This window comes from Salmo trutta, chromosome 9 (assembly GCF_901001165.1).
Source record: "Salmo trutta chromosome 9, fSalTru1.1, whole genome shotgun sequence".
Taxonomy (NCBI): domain Eukaryota; kingdom Metazoa; phylum Chordata; class Actinopteri; order Salmoniformes; family Salmonidae; genus Salmo; species Salmo trutta.
In genome coordinates, this window is record NC_042965.1 from 2767141 (window position 1) to 2784676 (window position 17536).

The 17536-nt window shown below is 40.5% G+C and overlaps 1 protein-coding gene across 2 annotated transcripts; it reads left to right on the forward strand.

The window, feature by feature from the left end:
• Nucleotides 1-7027: 7027 nt before the first annotated feature.
• Nucleotides 7028-16083, forward strand: LOC115199729 (tetraspanin-36). 2 transcript variants are annotated; one of them, XM_029762113.1, is made up of 7 exons: nt 7028-7173; nt 10287-10478; nt 10881-10955; nt 11103-11198; nt 12148-12297; nt 13336-13419; nt 13708-16083. In XM_029762113.1, the coding sequence occupies exons 1-7, from the start codon at nt 7123-7125 to the stop codon at nt 13783-13785; spliced, it is 726 nt and encodes a 241-aa protein (XP_029617973.1). In that variant the 5' UTR covers nt 7028-7122; the 3' UTR covers nt 13786-16083. The 2 variants fall into 2 exon arrangements, with proteins under 2 accessions (XP_029617973.1, XP_029617972.1); XM_029762112.1 differs by lacking the exon at nt 7028-7173 and adding an exon at nt 7816-7979.
• The last annotated feature ends 1453 nt before the right edge of the window (nt 16084-17536 follow it).

The window sequence follows — 17536 nt, forward strand, 5'->3', positions numbered from 1 at the left end:
TGATGAAACAAAAATAGAACTGTTTGGCCATAATGACCATCATTATGTTTGGAGGAAAAAGGGGTATGCTTGCAAGCCGAAGAACACCATCCCAACCGTGAAGCACGGGGGTGGCAGCATCATGTTGTGGGGGTACTTTGCTGCAGGTGGGACTGATGCACTTCACAAAATAGATGGCATCATGAGGGAGGAAAATTATATGGATATATTGAAGGAACATCTCAAGACATCAGTCAGGAAGTTAAAGCTTGATTGCAAATGGGTCTTCCAAATGGACAATGACCCCAAGCATACTTCCAAAGTTGTGGTAAAATGGATTAAGGACAACAAAGTCAAGGTATTGGAGTGACCATCACAAAGCCCTGACATCAATCCTATAGAAAATGTGTGGGCAGAACTGAAAAAGCGTGTTCGAGCAAGGAGGCCTACAAACCTGACTCACCAGCTCTGTCAGGAGGAATGGGCTAAAATTCACCCAACTTATTGTGGGAATCTTGTGGAAGACTACCCGAAACGTTTGGCCCAAGTTAAACAATTTAAAGGCAATGCTACCAAATACTAATTGATTGTATGTAAATTCTGACCCACTGGGAATGTGATGAAAGAAATAAAAGCTGAAATAAATTATTCTCTCTACTATTATTCTGACATTTCACATTCTTAAAATAAAGTGGTGATCCTAACTGACCTAAAACAGATTATTTTTACTAGGATTAAATGTCAGGAATTGTGAAAAACTGAGTTTAAATGTATTTGGCTGAGGTGTATGTAAACTTCCAACTTCAACTGTAGAATTTGAGGTTGTTAATCCTCTTGGACCCAAAAAAGGAAAACACAAGCTGCGTTTCAAAATTTAAAAATTGGCAATACTGAGTAGAAACACATATCCTAGCCTCAAAACATATACCTCTCCACCTTGATACAACACAAGATCATTCAGAAAGTAGTAACTTGTTACAAAGAAGTCTTCCAGCCTACGCTTGATGATATCAGGCTTTTGGAGACACCAGGTGTTTCTTTGGGCGCAACGGAGAAAGAAATCTATTTTGTGGCACCATTGCCACAATCTCAAATGACAACCTCTCTGCCCATAATGTTGCTGGTTTATCTAAAAACTTCAGTTCAGGAAGGACCTGTCGCTTTTGCACAGCAACCAAGGAAGGGATCTGTTCGAAGTTTACAGAGGGGGAGTTCACCATGCGTGACTCAACAAATTACAACTACCAAATGCAGGCAGCCACCCCCAAAATTTTTTTTGCCAAAGTCTATGGTGTCAGAAGTCCATGCTGCTTCTCTAAGATGTCATATGCACCTTTGCCCATTGTGTACTTATTTCCCCTTGATGTGATGCATGACTTCCTTGAGGGCATCATACCCGCAGTACTGAGGTTGGTGTTACAGGAATTTTGGTGTTACAGGAGCAAGAAAAAACAAATCACTGTGGCCCAGCTAAATTATGGGATCAACAACTTCCCCTATGGCAACCAGGGCAGATCATCCAGACCACCACCACTCTCGGAGCATGCTTTGAGGACGAATGGGCATCTGGTTGGAAGTGCATCTGAGAAATCAACTGTCTTCAGATTACCAAATAACCACCTGTGATGCATGGGGCGTGTACCTATTACTGAGAGAAATCGAGGACATTATCACGGCACCTACCATCAGGTCTTGGGTACCTTACCTGGAGGAGAGAATTGTGGCATTTCATACTATTTTTCAAGAAGTCTTCCCAGACAAGCAAATACCAAAGATTCACTTTCTGATCCATTATCCACGACTGCTGATAGCATATGGCCCACTTATTATCTGTTGTGTATGCGCATTGAAGTAAAGCATCAGTATTTCAAGAGAATTGCACATTATCTCCAATTACAAGAACATTTCAAAGACACTGGCCAAAAAACACAAAATGAGGAAATGCTGGGAGCAGTCAAACAACACATGCTTAGGAAGCACAGAGCCACTCTGCGAAGACACAAGAGACGTCCCAATACATGCCATCCCGGTCTCTGACACATGTGCTTTGCAGGCTAGATTTGGGGAGGATCTGATGCCTGACTGTCCATCACTGTAGATACCGTGACTTTGAAGAACACTGGAATGTAATGGAGGCTCCTCAGAGGAGGAAGGGGAGGACCATCCTCCTCAGTGAATTTCATAAAAATGGTAAAACATTTTAAAAGTTAGAATTTTTAGATAAAACTATACTAAATATAATCACGTCACCAAATAATTGATTAAAACACATTATTTTACAAATAAGGTCTACAGTAGCCTCCAACAGCACTCTGTAGGGTAGCATCATTGTGTAGCCAGAGGACAGCTGGCTTCCGTCCTCCTCTGGGTACATTGACTTCAATTCAAACCTAGGAGGCTCATGGTTCTCACCCACTTCCATAGACTTACACAATAATTATGACAACTTCCGGAGGATGTCCTCCAACCTATCAAAGCTCTTGCAGCGTGAACTGACATGTTGTCCGCCCAATCAAAGGATCAGATAATTAATATAGTACTGAAGGCTTAACACAGCTAGCTAGCACTGCAGAGCATGTGGTGAGTAGTTGACTCAAAGAGAGAGAAAGACAATAGTTGAACCATTTTGAACAAATTAATTTCTTCCAAAATGAAGGAGAAGCAAGAGAGAAATATTTATAGAGAGAGATTGTGATTTTTTTTTCAGTTTCAATTACTTAGTGTAGCTAGTTGCACTTGCTAGCTATGACTATCCAACACAACACTGGAACTCTTCCAACTCAAGGTAAGCTTTTGGTTTTACTCATTTATTGCCACCAGGGCCCACCGGTGTAACTGCTTACTGACTTAATTACAGCTTACTGTACATTGTCGTGGGTTTACTAACGCATTAGTTCTATTAGCTATGCTGACTATGATGTTACTTTAGCTAATATGGTGACAACATGTAGGCTGTGTGTAGTGGTTTGGCTTGGAAAGGTTTTTTCTCCAGGTCATGTACAGCTGATGTGTTGTGCATTGAAGTCCACAAGCGGAGGGAAGAGGTGAGAGGAGGAGAGCGCATGGAGGCTAGAAGGAATAAAACGTGGCTGATTGTTTACTCGTAATCAGGGATGTATTCATTCCACCGATTCTGTTGAAAAACATTTCTTAAACGTTCTTAAATACCACCCTGCATCCCACTGCTGGCTTGCTTCTGAAGCGAAGCAGGGTTGGTCCTGGTCAGTCCCTGGATGGGAGACCAGATGCTGCTGGAAGGGGTGTTGGAGGGCCAGTAGGAGGCACTTTTTCCTCTGGTCTAAAAAAAATATCCCAATGCCCCAGGGCAGTGATTGGACACTGCCCTGTGTAGGGTGCTGTCTTTCGGATGGGACGTTAAACGGGTGTTCTGACTCTCTGAGGTCATTAAAGATCCCATTGCACTTATCGTAAGAGTAGGGGTGTTAACCCTGGTGTCCTGGCTAAATTCCCAATCTGGCCCTCATACCATCACGGTCAACTAATCATCCCCACCTTACAATTGGCTCATTCATCCCCCTCCTCTCCCCTGAAACTATTCCCCAGGTCGTTGCTGTAAATGACAATGTGTTCTCAGTCAACTTAGCTGGTAAAATAAAGGTAAAATAAAAATAAAATAGAAAAACGGAAGATAAACATACTTGAATTTGTCCAATAGACACTCTTGTTTGCAACTGTTGGACTAATGATTACACCCTATATCAGCTAGATGCAGGCAAGAGTGTGCCAGGTGGTATTGAATGTCAATGTCTGTCCATGTGTCACTGTCTGTCACCTCAAAGTTGTCTCTCGACCTGTGTGCACCTACATTGTAAACTTTCATTCATAGGTTAGGTTGTATCAACCTCATGATGGGTATAGAGAAAATTCTAGTATCATGTAGTAGCCTAAACCTATCGCTGTTACATTCAACTGGGTGAATGGAATATGAATGACAGTCATCCAATATGCTGTAATAGAAATAAGGCCATGTTCAAGAAAAAAATGTATCCTCCATCTTAAACGGCACTGACCGCCACTACTGGAATGTTCTTCAAACGTTGGGATGTGCACACTGGCAGAGATTCCAGTGTTCTTCAAAGTAAACCACATTTACGGAATCTTGAGCAGCTGGTATTTGTGTGGAAAGGCCATGCACATGCCCATGTGGTTGAGGACAATCTCCAGTGCGCAGCAGTGGTGCCTGGGGAAGAAATGACATCCCATGGTCTGGACAGCTACCTTGGATCCCGAGAGTAGACTCACAATCCCTCTCCAGCATTGGATTTGCAGGTTATTGTCAACAAATTATATGAAGTCTTAGTCTGGATACTCTGGGTCTGGGTTTAAAGAGGATAGGTCATGGTCTGGGTTTCAAAGGGTCTAGTTTTGCTTTCAGTCTTGACCTCATCTCTACTGAATTAAATATGTACTGTAAAGTTTGTTAGAAATTAGAGCACTTCTTGTACATAATCCCCCCATTTTAGGGGACCAAATGTATTGGGACAAATTCACTTGTGTACTGAAGAAGTAAAAAGTTAAGTATTTGATTCCATATTCGTAGCACACGGTGACTCTACATTTTTGGGATGAATTTGCTGTTTGTTTTGGCTGCGTTTAAGATTATGTTGTGCCCAATAGAAATGAATGGTAAATAATGTATTGTGTCATTTTGGAGTCACTTTTATTGTAGATAAGAATAGAATATGTTTCTAAACAATTATACATTAATGTGGATGCTCCCATGATTACGGATAATCCTAAATTAATCGTGAATAATGATGAGTGAGAAAGATACAGATGCACAAATATCATACCTCCAAGACATGCTAACCTCTCACCATTACAATAACAGGGGAGGTAAAAAAAAATGTTGTTGTGGGGGGGGGGGGTGTATGATGTTTGTGCGTCTGTAACTTTCTCACTCATCATTATCCACGATTCATTCAGGATTATCCATAATCATGGTAGCATCCACATTAATGTAGAAGTGTTTAGAAACATATTATATTCTTATGGGACCAAATACTTTACTTTTTATTACCTTAATAGACATATAAGTGTGTTCGTCCCAATACTTTTGGTCCCCTAAAATGGGCGGACGATGTACAAAAAGTGCTGTAATTTCTAAACGGTTCACCCGGGATGGATGAAAATACCCTCAAATTAAAGCTGACAGTCTACACTTTAACCTCAGTCATTCTGTGTAAAATTGTTGCTGGTTTGGTATAGGTGGGTTCTCCTCTGGCTATCAGTCAGACCGCACTCTTACAAAAAAAGAATACAGTTTTTAAAACTGCAGTAAAAGTGTTGTTTTTTGGATGCAGAAAATGCAGTGTACTGCAGTTTTACTGCACTGTAACTGCAGTTACACTGCAAAATTACTGTAGTAAAAAAAACTGTTATCTGGACACAGTATTTGCATCCTACTGCAGATGTACTGCACTTTAACTGCAGTTATACTGTATTGTACTGTAGTTAAACTGCACTCTGACTGCAATCTTTTGTCAAAAGGGAATTGATGGGAAGACAAAGTGAACTTGTAGTTTACTTGAAAAGATAGACAGTATATAACAGCACAGTATGAAGGCAGCACAGCATTTACAGAGCAATGGCTTGACACTGAGAAGGCTACTGCTTGTACAAGGCACACTTGGGTGTGAAGGCGTGGTGGGTTTTTCCTAAAGGAGGAAGCAGGTAACAAAAGTGGCATCAATATCAGGAATAATATACAGCTATTATACAATTACATTGCGTGACACACTGACAATATCAACTATAAGGGCATCACTATAACACATTATTACACATAAAATGACCTGTACCCCCGCACATTGACGCCTGTATATAGCCTCGTTATTTAGTTACTTTTTAAATTTTGTTTATTTTGTAAATATTTTCTTAACTCTATTTCTTGAACTGCATTTTTGGTTAAGGGCTTGTAAGTAAGCATTTCACGGTATGGTCTACTCCTGTTATATTCAGCGTATGTAACAAATAAAATCTAATTTGATTAAAGGCTTAAACTACATCACCACTAGGTGGCAGTAGTAACACATTAATGGGAACACCGTAATGTACTAACAGCCAGGAGCACCAATAACTTCTTCACTAGTTAAACATGACTGGTTAAGGATGACTCCTTGCTATCCCCAGTCCACCGGGTCATGCTGCTGCTCCAGTTTCAACTGTTCTGCCTGCGGCTATGGAAACCGATGTTGACTCTGTACCGGTACCCCCTGTATATAGCCTCGCTATTGTGATCTTACTGCTGCTCTGTAATTATTTGTTACTTATATTTGTTACTTCTTTAGGTATTTTCTTAAAACTGCATTGTTGGTTAATAAGGGCTTGTAAGTGAGCATTTCACTGTAAGGTGAATACCTGTTGTATTCGGCCCATGTGACAAAATTTGATTTGATTTGAACCCTGACATGTTAACCGGGGGTGTTGCATTGTCCCGGACCTGCTGTTTTCGACTCTCTGTCTACCGCACCTGCTGTCTCTAACTCTGAATACTCTGCTATGAAAAGCCAACTGACATTTACTCCTGAGGTGCTGACGTGTTGCATCCTCTACAACCACTGTGATTATTATTGTTTGACCCTGCTGGTCGTCTATGAATGTTTGAACATCTTGGCCATGTACTGTTAAAATCTCCACCAGGCATAGCCAGAAGAGGACTGACCACTCCTCAGCCTGGTTCCTCTCTAGGTTTCTTCCAAGGTTCCTGCCTTTAGGGAGTTTTTCCTAGCCACTGTGCTTCTACACCTGCATTGCTTGCTGTTTGGGGTTTTAGGCTGGGTTTCTGTATAGCACTTTGTGACATTGGCTGATGTAAAAAGGGCTTTACAAATACATTTGATTGATTGACTGAGAACTGGTCCGGGCATACACCAGAAGCATGACAAGAAGGCGCTCCCGTGCGTACTTTGCAGGGAGTGACGTCACATCTAGAGAGCTTCTGCGTTCAAAACATCCGGGGACTCAGACGAGATCAAAACGAGGTCAACGAGGTCAAATCATGACGTCAAGTGATCTTCAGGTCGAAAAATCGGAGCACTAGGAAGAGGCCCGAGCTTCCGAGTTGGATTATCGGTTTTTTCCCCTGAGTTCCCAATAGTTTTGAACTCACTGGATTCGGAAATGGGAGATTTTGAACGCGGCATAAGAACAGGTCGAGAGAGGCACCCTTTCGTAAATGCACACTAATAATTCAATATTACATCTAAACAGTTTATTTTGTTTATCTTCATTTGCATAATGTCGTAAACGACGTATGTATACACCGATTAAATCACCTGGTTGTCTGCACAATCTTTCGAATTATTAGGACACGTAAACGCCTTAATCAGAGTTACAGAGGTATATTTGATCTGTTTTGCGGAGTGGAGTTCGGAAAAACTGAAAGTATGCATTTTAGAAAGAGTTTTCATATACAAACTTTATATGTCCGAAATCGTCTTCACAAAAATAACATGGTCACTTTGGTAGAACGTGTCTTTTGATTGGCGATTTTCTGCATATCAGATGTGTCCATGTAAACAGAATTAATAGGGAAGTCGTTGCAAAGGACGTAATCGAACCATAATCTGCACCCCAAACAATCATGTGCATGGAATATATGTTTGATTTTAGACGATCAAAAATGAAATTAATCCAAATAACTACAGTTCAAATAAAATACAACTGACTGAAATTACTGTCTTTTGACCATTTAGATCAGCTCTGAAAAACATCTGATAAAATACCAATTAGTGGGGGGAAAAATAATAGAATTGGGGCTGCCTGTCTAAACGTAGCCATGGAGCAATACAATTCTAAAGGGTGGCATTAGGACCCCTACATGAACTGTGCGCGGTATGCTCTTCTACAAGCATGTGATCGTGTGTCAGCAACCCCCTTATAATCAGAACAGAAAGGCTCCCCACCACCATATGAACATGGATTGCGGAATTATTACATCAAAAATTGTCATTTTGTTTCTAAGTTTAATATTTTGGGTAAGTGTTTGGTCGACTTTCAGTTGCTCCTTTGACTTCTGTGTTGACTTATTTCCACTGCTCTAAACAGCAACCTTACTTCCTCTATGGTGAGCAGTTTCTGGTGAAACGAAACCACTGGTTGGGCAATAGACATGATAGGTTGTTGAGTGTTATACCCAGTACGGTATCTAATATCGATTTCAAATCGTGATAAATAATGTGCATGACTTATTGAACATCAACAGGTTAGAGGAAGGAATTATTCTTCTTGGTTTGTATTTATGCTTAAATTTCAACATCTCCTTACTCGCAGTATACTCATTCTCAAACTTCTCTGAAGTGGACCTACTTCCAGGTGCATATCAACACAGCCTGGTCTCATAGACGAGATATAGTAAACGTAAATCCGCGACATCCAAATTAGTATGATATGTTACCTTTTGGTATGGTTACATAAGGCAAAAACGAAAGTATGGTGGTTTGTTGGCAGGAAGGGTGGGTACGAACGTCTAGTCAACCCAAAAGCTGTGAGTTCTGATCTCATCACGGCCAATTTGAGCTAATTAGCAACCTTTACACTATTTACAACTACTTAGCATGTCAGCTAACCTTTAACCTAGAATTCATAACATATCTGTTTTGCAAGTTCGTAGCATATTGTACCTTTTGCAAATGTGTAACATAACACGAATTGTAATTCGGTAAAGTCATACGAAATGGGTGATGGACATCCACAAATGAATACATACCATACCAAACCTAACATTTCATACTAAATGTAGTGTCTTGATTTACTTATAGAATATTATGAAATCCTCTGAGATGAGGTTGATTGACAATGCACATAAGTGACACCAACCACACCACATTTGTCAATTGGAGATTAATCCAGGGATGGACTAGCTAGGTGAGTTCTGGCAAATGTCAGATGAGGCAGGTCCATCTTTAGCCAAGTGGGCCTGTCTAAATAGTTTTTGTTATTTTAGTGCAGAATTACCATTTCTGGGCCGGTTAGAAGAAAATACCCTGGCTGTTTTCTGGTCCTTGTCCATCTCCTTTTCAAGGACCCCCCCCCAGACCATGTTGAGCAACTTGCATATTTCTACATTATTTACATTTTACGTTTAAGTCATTTAGCAGACGCTCTTATCCAGAGCGACTTACAAATTGGATTATGACAGCTGCCTTTTCCTGTAAATGGTTCTCTCTCTTCTGCCAGATGTTAGGTTGCAGCATGGCATAGATTCCTAGGCGGCAAACTCTCTCTAGTTGACAAACCACATTTAAATCCCTGTCTGTGTGTATTCACCAGGGAAAATAAACAGGTCAGCTTGTGTATCAGTGGTCAAAACCACAGATATTTGCTCTCCCTCTCTGAACATATGTTCTGTTGTTCAAATCTAATTCTATACCATTTCTAAATCAAGCAATGCAGCCAATACAGGAAGTAATCTGGTCAAATGTTAGTTGACAATTTTTTTTGTATTTTTTTTTTTTACAAAATAACAAGAAATCGAAACCTACCGTCTGTGGTTCTTTTTATTTTTTCACTCGTCTGGGGCACATGTTCCTGGAAGGATTAGGAGGGGGTGGTGGAGTGTGTGCGTTCTACTCGGGGGTGGGCTGGTGGTGGATCACATGACTGACGACTCATTGTGAGAGAAAACAGGTTATGTGCTCTGGTGCTTTGAATCTAAAGGAATATTAGGCAATGAGCAGCTCACCACCTGATCACAAAAATTTGGAGACAGTAGTCAGGTGAACAAAACCAAAGCATGGATTCCTGTCTTACCTTGTCCTTAGACTGCTTACAGGGTAAGGAAACCAATATGTAATGTGGATGAAATATTTATTTAAACTCTAAATAAACCTCCAGTGGGTTTGAGAGAAAGAAAGGTAAATAGAACTGCTAAAGGCAGTCACCAAGGGCATTCTGAATCCCTTGTTTTTGACAAATCAATCTCTTTAGATACCTTGTGCAATAACCAAGTATTCAATGATTTTAGAGAGACGACTTCTATATGACCTGAGAGTTGACTTATATACACTGCAATTCGTAGGACAATACTGCAGCTGTATGAGTTGGCCTCACCCATGTTGCGTCCCAATTTTCCACCCTTCTCCTGAAGAGTGCGCTTTCATACTTTGTGAAATGGATTTCACAATGGTGGAAACTCCCTTCAGCCAATGCCTACACCAATCCTATGCTTTTAAATCCATAATGGGGAGTGTGCACGTGCACAATTCTGGCGACGTGTGGCGAATAGGCAACACGGCCACGATTAGCTGTATAAAGTGCTCATGTTGCTGTGTTCTTCACTCTAGGCTGCGGGGGGTGCCCTTGTCTACGTAGGCTCTTATGTCATCAAGAGCTACAGCAACTTTGACAACTTCCTGCAGGATAAGTACATGTTCATCCCGGCAGGCATCATCATACCCACGGGAGTGGTGATGTTCATCATCGGGACTGTGGGGTGCTACGCCACCCTGAGTGAATCCAAAGTGGGCCTTAGCTTTGTGAGTATAAGCCTCAGACACTGGTGATGGTGAAAGGAGAGATTGGTGGTGCAGCCAGCCAGGTCTTTCGTAATAACACTGGTTTGTGTGTCCCAAATGGCGCCCTATGTCCTACATATGGAATAGGGTGCCATTTGGGAGGCATGCACTGCGGAGTTGGGGTCAATTCTATTACAATTGCGGTCAATTCAGGACGTACACTGTAATTCCAAGTCGATGCTTTTCAGTTCCGTTTTTTTTATTATTGTAATTTTGTTTACTTTTGGAATTGACTGGAATTGAACTACAATTGACCCCAACCCTGATACATTGTACGCTCTGAGGGTCTTTGTTAAAGTCCTGCTGCTGCGCCCCTTGTTCTCGTTCTCCTTGCTGATTTATTGTCTCTCCCTCTCCTTCCAGTTCCTGCTGATTATTCTGGCTATCTTTGCAGCAGAGGTCACTGCTCTAGTATATGGGTTCATCTACCAAAGCAGGGTGAGTGAATTCCACATTTGTCTTATAGGTTACAATGAAATAATACACTACGTATTCAATTTGTGCAGGTGTATTACATGTGTAGTAGCGTATCAGTGCAGTATTTGAATAGACATAGATTTAGTTTTGTATACCTCATCTTTACAGATAAAAGGGAACTTGGAGCGGTCAATGAGTGCTGTGTTCATGAAGTATGATGGTGAAAACTCTGACACCCAGGCTGTGGATTACTTGCAGTCTCAGGTCAGTATCATGCCGCGTGTTCAGTCTCTCGCTTTTTAAACCTCTCTGGCGCTAGCAAGCACTGGTTGGCACCAATAATGTATACACTAGATAGCATCAGCAATCTATGTATTGGCTAATGAGAGGTTTTGAAGACACCGGCCAACCGTGTTGGTACTGCTCAGAAGGGGCAGTCCCCCATAGGTATAAGCAGGTTGGCATTTATTGAGATGACTCATGTACTGGAGGCAGCTCTGCAGAGTGGTCACTAGCTGGGAGAGCCACAGTCATAAAATCTGATTTTAACCCTAAACTTAACCACACTGCTAACCCTAATGCCTTAACTTAAATTAAGATCAAAAAGTGCATTTTTGCTTTTGTGAATTTTTACGATGTAGCCAATTTTGACTTTGCAGCTGGCCCATCTAGTGGAAACTGCTCTGTTCTGCATCCAGGGCAAGACTCATGACAATAAATGTCAACCTGCTAGGAATGAATGGAATTCTACTGTATTTCAATGAAATGTCTCAAGGAAAGAATTACATGCATTTAAGTATTTTTTTGTTGTTGTTGACGGTAACATTAGTACTCTCTAAAAATGATACTTTAAGGAAAATGCTTTAAAAATATATATATTTGTATTTTTAGCTCGCATAATATAATTTAAAATTATGCATTAAGGTGCCTGTAATAGAATAAATGTGGCAAAAGCGAATGTGACATTAATAAAGGCATTTCTGTAGCTTTTTTATAATGGTTGGGGAGCACTTAAATGGAAGTTCAGTGGCTTTAAAACTGTGTCTGTATATACTGTATAAATAATTGGCTTGCACAAAGATTACATGATATAGGAAACTAGGCGTTTGCTAGCTTGGAGCTGGTTTAGGACCTATAAAAAAGCCTACACATGAACCACATTAAGTCGCTATGATATGAAACTACCAAGCATTCTTCCTCTCTCTGTATACAGTTGCAGTGCTGTGGAGTGCAGACCTACCTGAACTGGACCACCACCCCCTGGTTCAGCAGCATTAAGAACACTGTGCCCGTCTCCTGTTGTAAAGAGAACCACACCGAGTGTACAGGCAAACTGGACCAGCTAGACCTGCTCAATACCCTGGTATGGATCAATTCAGTAAACGTCTAACTAATGCTACCTCTCAAGCTATCTAAACTGTCTGGGGAGACGTAGCCTTTAGGCAGAGATCTAGGATCAGTTTGCCCTCCCCAAAACCTTACTTTACAAAAATTAAAAGCATGACTGGCCTTTGATCAGTTTTTGATAGTCTGTCTTATTCATATAAAATTGTATTTGTCACATGCGCCGAATACAACAGGTGTAGACCTTAAAGTGAAATGCTTACTTACAAGCCCTTAACCAACAATGCAGTTAAAAATAATAATAAAAAATACCTTTAAAAAAAAGTTATAAAAGTAACAAATAATTAAAGAGCATCAGTAAAATAACAATAGCGAGGCTGTATACAGGGGGGTACCGGTACAGATTCAATGTGCGGGGGGCACCGGTGTCAAGGTAATTGAGGTAATATGTACATGTAGGTAGAGTTATTAAAGTGACTATGCATAGATAATAAGAGTAGCAGCAGTGTAAAAGAGGGATGGGGGGGCAATGCAAATAGTCTGGGTAGCCATTTGTTTAGATGTTCAGGAGTCTTATGGCTTGGGGGTAGAAGCTGTTTAGAAGCCTCTTGGACCTAGACTTGGTGCTCCGGTACCGCTTGCCGTGCGGTAGCAGAGAGAACAGTCTAGGGTTTCTGGGATAATGGTGTTGATGTGAGCCAGGACCAGCCTTTCAAAGCACCTTGTTTGTGCTACGGGTCGATAGTCATTTAGGCAGGTTACCTTAATGTTCTTGGGCACAGGGACTAGGGTGGTCTGCTTGGAACATGTTGGTATTACAGACTCAGACAGGGAGAGGTTGAAAATGTCAGTGAAGACACTTGCCAGTTGGTCATCGCATGCTCAAAGTATGTGTAGTAATTCATCTGGCCCTGTGGCCTTGTGAATGTTGACCTGTTTAAAGGTCTTACTCACATCGGCTGCAGAGAGCGTGATCATTCTGACCATGTTTCTGTATTTATATTTGTTAGTCCTTACTCTCTGACTTGAAATTGTGTTTGTGTGTGTGTAACTGTAGGGTTGTGAGGGTATGCTGGAACATCTCCTTCAGGATGTGATGAGTTATGCCATGCTGGTCATCCTTGGATTTTCCACCTTCAAGGTACTGTACCTGGCTGTCCTCTGACTTAACATTTCATTTATTATGTCGCATTTCCAATATCAGACTTTGCACCGGTGTTTGGCCTAAAGCTGCATGCTTTTGTGTTTCCACCTCTGAGGCCAGGCACAACCCCCCCATCCACCCCGAAATTCTTGGGCTGTGAAAGTCTTGGGGCCAGAATGGGGATAGTGGGACTTCTTTGAGATGTGTGTACCTACTTTAATCTTTGGTGCCAGACAATTTACTCTGTACTGAATTTTACTGCATTTCTTTGTCTTTTCCTTTCAGGTTTTTGGGTCGCTCAGTGTGTGCGTGATCACATGTAAAGTTTCCAGCCGAGGTGGCTACCAGTCCCTGAATGCCTGATGCTGTTGGCTTGAAGGATACTTCTGAGGCTTGTCTTGCACGATCTCCTTGACTCCTCTCCCCTTTCTCCAGCACTGAGACTATAGAGCTTTAGGACTTATGTTCCCCACTCCAAGATTTTAGCATCCTTTCAGGAACATTCTTAGAGTTTTCATTCAGCTTTCCTATGTAGTTGTCAGCCCACCAAACATTGGGCAAACCACTGACAACATTTGAAGCATTGGAAACCACAAGATGCCTTTTTTTTTCTTTCTTTTAAAGATGGTTGCAAATAGGAATTACCACTCAAACTTTTAAACAATGGAAGTTGGTTTTGTAATTTCCTGCTGTGCATACTGAAAAAATAAGAAAGGGTTTGCTCAGTGACATATGAGTATATGGGGTACACTTCATTTTGAAGAGGCAATCTGGGACTCAAACGATAACGAAGCGGCTAACCCCGCAATTATTTTGGTAAACAGCTGATGGCTGGTGCTGGAGAAATGTAACCATTCTCAAATTCATATACGGATCTATGGATACAAAGACTTACCATATATTAGATCAAAATTAATGTTTTCCTTTTAAAAAAAAAAAGTGGGACAGTGTTTGTTTACAATTACATTGTTTACAAACAATGGAGTAAAAAGGCTTATATTTTGGGTTCTGATGGGGTAAGACAGTTTAACTAAGCACATGAGGCTTTTAAGTAATATTTTTCAATAATCAATTGCTATATATCATTCATTTATTGACCAAAAATGTATGTGCCACTCCCAGATTGCCCCTTTTTTTAAGGATTGAAGTGTTATGTTGAAATGGCCAAGGACTTTTTAAGACTTCAACACATCAGGGTAGTAGGCTCTGTTTAATCAAGACTGGATTGTCTAGGATATACAGTATTACATGAAAGGACTGTCAAGATTATTTGGGAAATGATCTGATCAAACTAAGGGACAATTTGAAATGTACGGGAGGGTGGGGTGGTGTCATAAAGAAAATGCACCCCCCCTCCCCAAAGTAAAAAATATTTTCAAATGACCTTCCTCTTGTACTGTAAAAATACATTGCACGCTCTCCCTACTCATAGAGTTAACTCAACAATAATGTTTATGACCACAAATAATAACTGTAGTGACCCTGTGTTTATAAACGTGGATATTGACTTTGCCACTTCAGCATGATTTTGTGGCACTGTCGATGCCACACAGGGCTACGGGCCAGAAGGTTGAGTGTTTGTCGGCCACCACGGACTAGCTCCCTGCCTGTTTCATTAGGGATTACACTATGATCGGAGCCGGCTGCAGACAGTGATCAACAAGAGGACTCAGATTTTTTACATTTTGATGCCATATTTCTCATTTATATAAAATATATGGAATGAATTTTCCACCGACAGGTTTCTGTGCCAATGCACCACACAACCAATAAACAAAGCATTCCGACTTTGGGCATTTCAGTATCATGGTTTGCGTTTTCAACATCACAATAAATAAACTGTCAATCTCGACAAACAGGAAATAAATCCCTCCCTACCTTGTAGTCCTACGGAGTATCAAAGACTTGGCTTGACAATCTCAGAATGTCATTCAACATTGTGGTGTTTTGTAACATGTTTCTTTCCATTCATCAATTGGCTGTTGCACAATTTGGATTCATTGATTTTATTTGGCAGTAAAAAAGTGACCCGGGTTGCACAATAAAGTCAGGGACTTATTTCCAATGTGGTCCCTATTTTTACATAACTACATATACACTTACATAGATTCAGGCAAAATGTTATACTTTTGACATTATTTTTTTTTTTTATAAGTGTTTATGGTTGGTATGGCTTTGCGTTGCTATGGCAGTTTGTTCCAATCAATAACGGCGGTATATAAAAATGTATTCTTACCAGATAGACTTATATTTAAAACAATGAATATTAGAGTCCGGCTCTGGTATTATGCTGGTGGACATCTCTAAGAAATTAGAAATGTGTTACCTGGGGGGGCAGAGTCTGTGATAATTCTGTGATCCAGACCAGGTAGAATTAATCCCCCCCAAAATAATCACAGATAACCTGCCTAGCTGCTTAAAATGCTTGACCTCCACATGAGTATGGGGGGGGGGTTTAGGGCAATTCCATCCAATTGGGGAAAGATTTTCATGCGAATATTCGAAAATCTGCATCAAAACAATATGCGTATTTTCCCATCAGTTGTGTTTCTATCTAAGTGACTTGTTGCTGATAAGTCTTTGCGTAAATACATAGTGCACATAAAAAGAAATGTTGCGGTTAAATTCCCATGTACCAAAAATAAAAAACTAGAAGTTAAATGGGTTTCCATCACATTTTTAACTTTTGGCTTACTGATTGTTCCCTCACTATTTTTTTGCATAGGTATAGCAAATGTGCCCACTGGTATTGGCACATGCGCTCTATCCAACAGCTCACAGATACATTCAGGGTATAGCCCACATGAGATTATTATGCACGAAAGTGTGAGAATTGTTATTTGTCAAATGGCAGGCATCGATCATCATATTGTCACCAGAGAAAGACCTTTGATATTTATTGAAAGCAGCATCAAACTCATCACCGTGCACTTTCACCACCCTGTGAAGTTCATCATTTATTTAAACTGTAGCCTAATAAACTGCATGCTTTCCCGAGTCGTAGTGGAAGACCACGCAACATATTATCATGTGACTCCCAAGTTTACTTCAATATGAGGGTTATTATATCAATATTTGTGCATAAGAGTTTCTACCGCCATTCCTCGTTTACACATTTTACACACACAAACAGATCCCACCTCGTCTAGTGTATTTGATTTTGTCTACATTTTTATCCAACATGTATTTTACTTGCATAAAAAGGTTGGATGAAAACCTGGTTAATGTTGAGGATGCCGGAATTATATTTTCCGACAGGAGACGTTTAAAGTAGCCTAATCAGATTAAAGCATTGTGACTGGTTGTGTTTATGCCACATATAAAAGGAAATACATTTTAAAAGTTGAATGACAAATATTTTGACTATAATGAAGCTTCGGGTACTAGGTGAGCGAGGAATAGCCGCATTAAGCTTGCATTACGCTTTCCTGAATAACTGGGCCTGCCAGGAGCACATGAAACATTCATATCTCAGGGCTTTTGCACCGTTATTCAAATGACATTTCCACTGCAGCCTACAGTTGAATTTTGTACTCACCTGAAAACAATAATGCAATTATTCATTGCATTGTAGTGTTGCTGGCTAGTCTAGGTAGGATCATTGTATTGTCCCTAAACAAGATCAATAGGGGAGCTTTCTGAGATGCGTGTCTCATATGTCTTCCCTGTTCTTTCATGTGCAATGATGCAGCTGGCCTCTTATGTGTGGTATGATTGCTAGTTAAGACTTTTGGAAATCTGGACAAACGATCCACCTACCACTATTGCCACTGAATGGTGGCTAGAGGGCAGGATAGACAGACTAACTATATTGACCTGTGGTATAGTAAAAGTTAGCAACTGGAAAAGCGTAGTGCTTTAGGGAAGTACCAAAACACCTTGATATAGGGTAGGCGCATGCAAGCAGATGAGGAAATTGTATAGGCTAGAAAGACCTGCAAAATAGTGAATGTAATTTTTTTTATAAGAGTTGGTAAATGCACAAGATAGCAAATTAATATTTGACAGGAATTCCAATTCTAAGTAGAGTATATGCACTGAACAAAAATATAAATGCAAGATGTAAAGTGTTGTTCCAATGTTTCATGAGCTTAAATCAAATAAAATGTCCCAG

Bases quoted from the DNA above. Each gene is read 5' to 3' on its own strand.
- LOC115199729 (XM_029762112.1), top strand. From the start codon at position 7,839: ATGCTCTTCTACAAGCATGTGATCGTGTGTCAGCAACCCCCTTATAAT. The intron at 11,199-12,147 runs GTCAGTATCATG...CTCTGTATACAG, and splicing joins TGGATTACTTGCAGTCTCAG to TTGCAGTGCTGTGGAGTGCA. The intron at 12,298-13,335 runs GTATGGATCAAT...GTGTAACTGTAG, and splicing joins TAGACCTGCTCAATACCCTG to GGTTGTGAGGGTATGCTGGA.